The sequence below is a fragment of the Falco cherrug genome, chromosome 3 (genome assembly GCF_023634085.1).
Source record: "Falco cherrug isolate bFalChe1 chromosome 3, bFalChe1.pri, whole genome shotgun sequence".
NCBI classification, from domain to species: Eukaryota; Metazoa; Chordata; class Aves; order Falconiformes; family Falconidae; genus Falco; species Falco cherrug.
The window spans coordinates 69,062,514-69,072,600 of NC_073699.1; the positions used below are offsets into that span (position 1 = coordinate 69,062,514).

General features: G+C 34.0%; 1 protein-coding gene across 1 annotated transcript in view; it reads left to right on the forward strand.

The window, feature by feature from the left end:
- Window positions 1-10,087, forward strand: part of ZNF407 (zinc finger protein 407) — a 344,031-nt gene that overhangs the window by 33,830 nt on the left and 300,114 nt on the right. The window contains exon 3 of the mRNA XM_055703745.1: window positions 3,777-3,891. Coding sequence (XP_055559720.1) covers window positions 3,777-3,891 — 115 coding nt within the window. The remainder of the gene's footprint in view (window positions 1-3,776; window positions 3,892-10,087) is intronic.

Consider the following 10,087-nt stretch of genomic DNA (forward strand, 5'->3'; position numbering starts at 1 on the left):
CTTTGCTTATTCACATAAATAGTAATGCGGATACTTTTATTAATAGTTAATGGGAAGAAGGCTTTCTCTTCCAATCCCTATTTTCATACTTGTGATATTTTTTCTTACAGAACCTTTTCTTCCATCCCGTATCACAGTGAATACAGTTGAATAAGAAACAAATATTTTTGGATTATTGGGAGGGGTAGCAGAGGGAACTGACCTACTCCACCAAGTGAATATACGGTGGCTTATAATATTGGTGAGGCAAAGCAGGGTATTTCTAGCTTCTCATCTGTTTTAGGGTAACACCAGGTACATAATAGGAGCAGAGCTGCACGTTTTCCCATTTATTGTTCTGATTATGTGCTTTTTAAAAAATCTTCAGCATCCAGATGTGCATATATATGTCTATATATGTATGTATGTGTAACCATATCCAACTCCTTGCCTTTTTTTTGTTGAGTAACTGGTGATAGTTCAGTGTGGGGGTGGGAAGGGAAAGTTGTAGAAAGATACAACTACTGATTTCCATTAATAGAAAAATAATGTTTCAAAATACCGTTAAATAACGTAGGAGATTTTCACATTGCAAATGAAAGGGAAGCTTTGCTAGAGAGGAGATAACAAGTAAGTCCATCACATGTTGACAAGTGAAAATGAGGAAGTGTAAAGAAAAATAAAAGTAGTAGAGGTGGAAGACTTTTTAGTTTGCAGTTGATGGAGGTCCCATAAACTTAATTAACAATCAACATCTGAGGAAAAATCACCTGCAACCACATCATCTTTGTTTCATTTCTCATCAGATTTCTCAGTTAATGGAAGGTTTGCTCAATGTGGTATCTTACTCCCCATGTCCTAAACACAGGAGGAAATGGTATGATGGTGTTTCATGCAACTCTGCTGACTTTGCATTGGGCCTGAGCTAGGGACGCAGCTATACTTGCAGGTGCAGATGGTGTTGCCTTTGGCTGGCTTAAAGATAAAGCAGTGATTTTTTCTTATAGTTTTGGGTCTCAATTGTCTTAATGTAAAATAAGGACTTTGATCTCCAGTCTTTTTGCTGTTCACTAGCATGGTTTGTGTCTGTCCGACCTGAACTGTAAAATTTGGTCTATTTTCAATTTGATGGTGGTTTTTGTTTCTTTTTTTCTTTTTCCAGTTCTCTTGTTAAGGGCCTAATTGTTTATTGTTAACATCAGAAAATGTACACTTTGTGTCCAAGCTATAACTTGTGGGTAAAGTAACTTTTGACAACGCCCCCCCCCCCTTTTTTTTTAACTCATTTGATTGGAAAGATGATATATTGAGAGTATTTTTATCATTTTTCTGGGAACTAAAAGCCAAGTGTGAATTCAATGGTATCATGTTTAACACAGCGTATCAGAACTGTTAAGGTTTGTGACGATACAAGTATGGCTAAGAAGTGGTTAATTGCTTCAGCATTGTTTCAGATCGCCTTATGGCAAATACAGATATTTTGCCCCATTAGTTTAACTCTTCGTGCTATGTCTTAAGTATAAAATTTTGGGGTTTTTGATCCAAGAACATACTGGAACAAATTTGGCACCAGCAGCCTAAAATTGAGTTGCGCTGCCTTTGTTTCAGGTGATAAGTACTAGCTACAGCCTGCCAGCGCTTGAATTTTCATGGAGTTTAAATGGAGATATTAACAGGTATTCAGCTCTGGGTCTGAGAAAGAAATAAAAAACCCTCAAGGCCTCAGTGATTTTTGGATGAGAGCAGTCAATAGAATAATACATTTCTGTATTGTCAGGACACCGTAGCTACGATTGGTCTGAACTTGAGTTCTTCACAAAGGAGTCACATAAATGGAAAACAGCAAAGGTCTTGTATGGAAACACTGTGGGACACCTGCAGTAAGAGAATGAGGAACAAATCTACAATTTAACCAGCAGGAGAGAAACTAGGGGAACACAGGATTGAATCCACATGGTATTTGAATTGTATGACAAAAAAAGAGCAGTATAAACACCAACAGATTTCGAAAATCCTCTGCAGTGTGGCCTTGATGTTATTAATTGTGCAATTAGTCTTGAAGATTAAGTTAAAACATCAACTTTTTATACTTTTTTATTTAATGCAAAGATAGACTTTTTTTATTTGCATGGGCTCTCTTTATAGAATGCAGTGTTGATTTGAAATGTCACCAAATTAATGATTAATTTAGTTTTATCAGGATCATTTAAATAAACTGGTTTTTTTTTCAGTGTGATTGATAGAATGTGATTGCTGTTAGCTGCAGTCTCAACCTGCTTTTGACATTTAAACATATAAAGCTGACTAGATATAACCATTCAGGTGCTAAATATATTTTACATCTACTTCCAACAGTAGAAATGGAAGTATTAAGAGATCTGGCTTCATTGTCATTGAACTGTGAAATATTCAACCTTGTCTGCCCGTGCTTAGTACTGTTGACTTTTTTATTTCAGTTAGAAGATTAAAATTAAATGCTTCATTTTTTGTCAGCTTTTGGGAATTAAATTGAAATTTAAGACTCTAAAATTTTCTACTAAGATCCTCAATTTCATCAATGGATTCTTGGAGGATATTCTGTTTTCAAGGGCAAAGCAAAAAGGTTCATTGATCAAGTATGATATAGTGCAACATTTTTCTTATCAGAGCTCTTTATGTATATTTATTAAAGATCACATATTTCATATTATGCTTAACTGTATTGGAAGAAGTACTTCACAAAACATATACTAAACATAATATGGAGACTCTGTGACCATATTGTACTTACTTTTAACTGCAGTTCTATGATTTTGATTTATTGATTTAAGGATTTAATGGTCAGAAAATTGGAAAGTACTACAGCATGCTTTAGAATGGTGTTGCTGTGTAATAACATGGGGACTGACATATGCCCAATTTAACTATTTCAGTAAAAAAAAAATGGTTTTTCCACCCTCAAGAATGGATTGCTGTTAATTAAGATAGACAAATAATTTGACTTTTTGCTGAACTGATGTGGTACAAGAAATAGGCTGGTACTTTCTCCTTGGAGAAATAATTTCAGGGTTCTTTGGTCTGCAGTAGACATTTAATATTAAAGTTTGTTCTTGAAATAAATAATAGCCAAAATGTCAATACTTCTGGTTTGCAGAATAATCATAAATTCTTGACCATAAAACAGTCATAAAGGCATAATATTTTATCCACTGTATATTCATACATTGCATGTCATTACAGTAGCTAGGTGATGAATCATTTTCTGTGTGTGACAGAACAAATCTGAAATACCAGTGCTAATGTGAAATCTACTCAAAGTTGGAAGACTTGTAAAATTACTTTACTTTAAATATACTTGCTTAAAAACCAGGTACGTTTTGCAGTTTATCTTAATTTCAAGCCACCTTAAGACCATTACCTGAGGTTCAGCATTTGGAAACAGAGAAAGGTGTAGAACAACTTTTGCTGTCTTGTTGAAAGGTTATCTGCCTACTATATTGTCTTCCAAATTTAATGCTTTTTGGGTTTTTTAAATAATAATGAAAAAGAGTAATTTATTATTAAAAGTTAAGAGTACAGTTTCCGTGATCTTGAACTTAAGGAAACTTTAATGAGTAATGTATAGTATATACTGTCTGTGTCCTGGGAGTTATAAATTTCTGTACGAGATACCTTTTCTGTTAGGCAAAAATCTCAAACAGGTTAAATGTGGGATAGGCTTTTTTAAAGGTTATTTTTTTCCAGGATTTTTTATTTCTTTAACCGTGGGTGATACATTATTCTAATTCAACTCATATCTTATGCTAAATTTTACTTAGGATCAAAGCCATTCAAGTGCAAGATATGCCATTTTGCAACAGCTCAGCTCGGAGATGCCAGAAACCATGTCAAGAGGCACCTTGGGATGAGGGAATACAAGTGTCATGTCTGTGGGTGAGTAAATTGAAACAGTCTCCAACATGGTTAACCAGGAGAAGAGTGCAGGATATGCATTGTTTCAGATTTGAAAACTGTGATGTGAGCAAGAGTGGCTAAAATTATGCATGCATATCCTCCTTTCCATTGTTATGGTAAATTCCTTAAATACAGTTATGACATTCTTTTCCCACTTCTAATCCTGCACTGAAGATGAGCAATTTTATGGGCTACAAGGTCAATTTGAACCTGTAATCTGTAAATTGACTAAATTATAGGATGTTCATTCACATTGCCAGGGAGAACTGTAAATTCCATTTAAAGACATAAAAAATATATAATATAGACTTTACTGTGTGGGGTTTTTTCTTTTGCTATACTGTTATAATTTTAGTACCATTAACAGATTTCTGGACTCCATTAGGGTTTTCATTCTTTACGAAAACAAAACAGAAGAATGATTTTCCAACAAACGGATCTAAAATATTGCAGGCATAAGACTTTAAAAATAAATTGAAGTCTTTTATGTATGCTTGTGTTCTTGTTTGTTACCCAAAAAATCTTGTTTTTCTTTTTTACTTAATCGTTATTTCCTCAGAAGGATTGTTCATAATGTTTAATTGTCCTTCAAATGTGTTGCATTTAATAGAAGGCATTGAGACTCCTTAATGCAAAACTAATTAATTTAGCAGAAATGTTTAAAAGGTTTTAAAATGCCATGGCATATATGGTACATCATAGGACATTCAAAGTTGGATTTTAATACCCTAGTTCTGATTAAAAATGTATTTTAATGTTATTATGCTGGAGAAATTAACTAATATATGCATCATATAAAAACATTTTACTCAAACCTATGTAACCTGCTATAGCAGCCTTATGGCTAATGTGTAGAACAGCACAGGTTCAATTAGATGATGCAGTGCACACATGAATGGTGTGGTGTGATGTTGGGGATAATATTCAGCAGGAGTGGGTTTTTTTTTCGCCTTAGTATACTGATCTACTGCAGGACAAAGTGAGTTACACATTTTAAAGGACAAGCGAATGTTAAGCTGAATATGCAGCTGAGTGATTTTCACTGATTCATCTCTGTTTTTCAAATAATCTTGCATGCAGCATTATGAGATACTTTGGATGTTTTTACTCACTTAAGAAAATTAATTGCTGACTTCTTGAAACAAGAAATAAAAATGTATGAGCCTAATTCTTAAGTCTACTGAATATCGGTAGTGGAATAACTTGTGCTACTCTCTATTTTGCAGCATGTTTAAAATGAATGTTAAGCTTGGTAGGCTATTCTATATTTGAAAAATCTTCTTTACTATCTGCTATATGAATTGTCAAGAATTTGGCATGGAAGATAGTTAACAACTACAGAGACATAAGACCGTTTAGCTAAGGCTAAACTCTGTTCCTTACAAGTTGCCAACAAACTTGACAATGGTTCTTTGTTCAATTACCTTAACTTAAACTGAAAAAATATATTATTTAACTATGTTAATTGTGAGAGGAAAAGTAAAAAAATCTCAAAATAGCTAATACCGTATCTTTTATAAAAAGAGAATTAAAATTATTAAGCGCTACCTCATTTTTTCAAAAACTCATTCCTTCACTTCAGGATTGACATGTTCTTAGAATCTGCCTCAGAAATTACACAATTGTCAGTTGCAATTCATGATGGGTATGCAAGAGAGAGAACAAAATGTGTGAATGATTTAAACTGTGGACTTGAATGTTAGTCACTTTGCTAAACTGATTGCTTACTGTATGTTGCTGACACGTCATACCTGGTAGCCAAGCAGGTACTTGTTTTCTGTTTGTGTGTCGTATTGTGTTGCTAATTTTCATCAACAACTTGAAGCTGTGCAATTTAGATATGGCAAAACAGTTAACGGAAGTGACATATAGCACAATACCCTGTGCTTACAAAAATCTGATTTATGTACCTGGTTAAATAATCATCACATTTCACTTAATGTACACCAAAAGTGTATTTTAAGAATTATATATTAACACTGATTTAATTGGAAAAGATGTTTTTGTACTGTAGCTAACAGTCCTAAAGAATTGAGCAGGATTTGAAGAAGGAGGAATGACCAGAGCAGTTTGAACCATAGTCCAAATAATGAATATGCCATCCTTATATGTGGAAGAAGAGAAGAAAGTGTAATAGCTTGTGCTGTATTTCTGCTATTTTAATTGAAAGGATTGGGTACTGTAGGTTAAAAAAATAAAGTAGCAACATAAAAAAAAAATAAATTGCTAGGATTGGCTATCGGATTAGTGGCACTATAGAGCATTGGTACATTAACACCACTGACAATGTCAATTCATTATCATTGATGGCTAAATAATCTTAGAAATGCTCAGTGGACCTATTAGTTCCTGAACATAAGCAGCTCATGCTGCATTTCTTCATTAGCTTTAATTGCTATAAATTTTACCTTTTTAAAAATCATGCTTTAAAAGGTGAAGTGATCTTTCAGGAACATTAACTCTGTAATTTTGTCACAAACAGAAGGTCCTGCACTATGTTTTCTTTTCTACAGTAGTTAATATTCTATCCTCTGACTTTTAGATTCATAGTAATAAGCCCTCTGCTAGTTGCAAGGATAAATTGCGTTTCAAAAGCTTTTGAATCTGCTTGGGCACTTTTTAAAGGTGAAATGTCAGTGCAACATCATGGTCTAGTGTGGTCTCAAAATACCACCTTTTTTTTTTTTTTTTAAAGACAAAAATTATCTGGAAATTTTTGTCTTAAAAAAAAAAGCAAAAAAGCTGTATCTGTGTTGTTGTTTTAGGGAGGGTTTGCTGTGTCTTAATATTTCAAATGATCTTCATATTTACATGATACAAAGTACACAGTATATAATTCACTTAGTTGTTGAAAAAGGCAGTAATTTTGCTGTGTTTTATTTTTTTTTAATTGAAGTTCAGGATTTGTTTTTCTTCAGCTGCACAGCAGAAACTAGATGACACAGAAATTGGACACCGCTAATGTTTTAACATTTGGAATAAACAGTCTGCTACTCATTTCCTTATCGCAGATGTGTGTTAATTGTTTTCTTTTCCATACACAAAGCTATAAAATAGATGCCATTATTTCAGAGGTAGTATCTATTTTCTGTGGGTAGCAAACTGCTGCATATTTGAATTTAATTTTTGAAAGTCTGGATCCGAAATTGGCTGATATCCTGGGTTAGATGAGCAAATGGTGGTTGCCCAGCATTTAAAATTTTTGTTTCACTTGCCTGGTGAAATGCAGTGAAAAGGTTTATCATGCATTTTTCAAATTTTATGTCTCAGGTAGAACATGAAAAATGCATTGTTCTGCACTTCAGATTTTGAACAGAATTTATTAATGTTTGATTTTAAAGTGCATCTACTATTCCTTTGCCTTTTTCTGGCCTTTGCTTTCAGAAACAGATTTTTTTGGGATGTAGTTACATGCTTCAAGTAAGGGTGGTGGCTGCTTTCTTTTTTTTTCTTTATGACTTAAAAAATCTGCTAAGGAGGATGGGTATAAGGTAGGTTTAGATTTTTAGGAAAATTTTCAGTATTTAAAACATGCACATAAACATTTATTGCTACCTACTTAAAAATTGAAAGGACATTTGTAACAATGTCTTTATTATGTTTATTCCATATAAAGCAGTCAAGTATTTTAAGGAATAAAAGTAAGTGTCTCTATACACAAAGGAATTTGGAGAGGGGTAGAAAAGGTTGGGTTTTTTCCTTTATTTTGCTGAAGTAGCTCGTTCTGGTGTTTTGGGGTTTTTGTGGGGGTTTTTTTTGTTATTATTATTTATTGCGGGTTTATTTGCTTTGTTTTGGTCTTTTGGTGGATGAAGGTATTAATCTTTTTCACTTTCTGCTCCTCAGTGCTCTATTTGCTTTGAAACTCTTTTTCCCAATTAAGTCTGGAGCTGTTATAATATGTTCTGCTAAATAAGTGTTTTGGTAAATTCAGTTATTTTTTTAAAGCCTCATATCAACAAGCTTTGAAAAGAGTTATAGTGTCCCAAGCATGGAAATAACTTCACTTTTGCTGCTGCTGTTAATGCAAAGAATAGTTCAGAGATCTTAATCTGTATAAAGTTCAGTATTTTAATGACACTGGTTGCTTTGAGAATGTCTAAAGAAAAATACGTGCCTTTATTGAGTGTAGTGGGTAATAGATCCTTGTACTTTATAGACAAGAATGTGCTTTTACCAGCTGCATCAAAAAAATTGGTTGTACTCCCGTGTGTTGTGTTCTCAAATTTTTTTTAGATTTTCAGATTTTTTTTTGACTGATTACTGTTAATATCAGGCTACTTTTAGTGAAAGTCAGCTCTTAAGATTGCTTTTAGCAAGCAAAAAAGACTTATTCATAAGTCTGTTGGTAGGAGCAGGAAAAACATATTTTCAAGGATGCCTTAATGTACTGTAATGTAAATTAATTATTTATACTTGTGCAGTTTGGGAAATTTAAATAGAAAGTTGCTACTCTAGTAAAACTGTTTTTGTGTGGTATTACCTAGTTTTTGTGCATTAGAAGGGATCTCTGTGTAGATGATTATAATGTCACTTTCTGACCTTTGCAGCTTGAATAATTGTAAATCATTGCTTCATAACGTGTCAGAGAATGTCTGTACTAGGGAATTAAATGGCAGAATATAATAGACCAAATTATTGCCTGTCATGTTTTCAACAACACAGTTAGTATTTGAGTTACACTTAATCATTACGTGCATTAGCAACTTCATTGGAATCCAGCTTCAGGCTGAGCATGAAATACATTACATTATTTAAACCTCTAATGGTAGAAGTCATTTATTTGTGTTGAAGTGTACAACATGCAGAGTTTCATAAAGCAAGGAACACTTGAGAGCTTAATTTATCCAAATCAAAGTCTAAATGCAGATAAACACAAGTGGCAAAAATTAGTAATTTTTATAGGCTGGAAATATTTAAAAATACATGGTTGTGGGTAATTGTAGGCAGCAGGAATAAATTAAAATCACTATTTTTAGTCAATGCTGAGAACTAAAACTGTTGTGTACCTAAATCATCAAATGCATCGTGAAACTGCATTTTTGAATGAACAATTAATTACAGACATCATACCTACAGATGTGTCCAAACAAAAAATATGTATTTGGTTCAACTCTTTAGATCGGAGATAATTAAGTGCATGTGAAATGACTGTTCCAGATCCAGCTATTCTGAGTTTTTCTATCTGCATTTTGCCTGTTTGGTCCTATCATACACTTGTATCTATGTTTACTTCAGTAAAGAAAAATGAGGTGAACCTACCTAACAGCTTTCCAAACTTGCACATTAAGTAAATCAATAAGAAAATACTAGAAAAATATATGGAGTAAGGTAACATACGTGTTACGTTATCTTGCCAATTTTTGTTCAGTTATCTATTATATTAGATTTGTGAACTGGCCTTCAGTACATGGTCTTTATTTCTACTACTTAAGAAAACTGCTTCAAATAGAAGCAATTTGCTTTTATTCAGAAAAGCTCCCGGCATCTTCAGACAACTGGTATGGATCCTGTGGTGTGTTGTGCAAGGCTCTTGTCCTGGAAGTCTGCCATGGAGTTGGCTGCAGTTACTGAGTGAGCAGGAGACTTGGGTACAGGTGGTGGCGGGACTCTTTTGTTGGAGACTGGTATTACAATTGATACAGAAAAGTCAGGACCAACTTTCTGACTTAACAAAATGTAGTTTTAGCAGCTTGTATGCTAAATTGGTTTATAGTGATGATTTAGTTGTACTTGCTGAAGATACAAGGTACGTAAGGGACATACTTGTGAGAGTGGATGTTTGTATTTGTATTGGAGGTGGTTGGGGATTGAGACTAGCACCTGTGCTGCAGCACTTCCAAGCAGTAATTATCAAGATGCACAGCCGTGTGACTATGATATGTGCGGCAGGTGTAACTAGTGCTTTCACAGATGTGCATTTTTTATTTTTAATTTTTTACTTTACTGTAGATTGATTACTCTAACATCCAGGATGTGTGTGTTTCTGTCAGGCCACAAGCACCTCACTCTGAACGGGTCCTCTGAGAGCAACCACCTTCTGTGGCCGCGCAGGGAGGATCTGAGCCCTTCCTGAGAAGGCTGGAGTTGTGACTTACGGGAAACAGCCTGGTGGTGCAGAAATCGGTGTTTAACAGTGCTAAGGCAAGCGGCAGTCCTAAAATTCAGTATACCT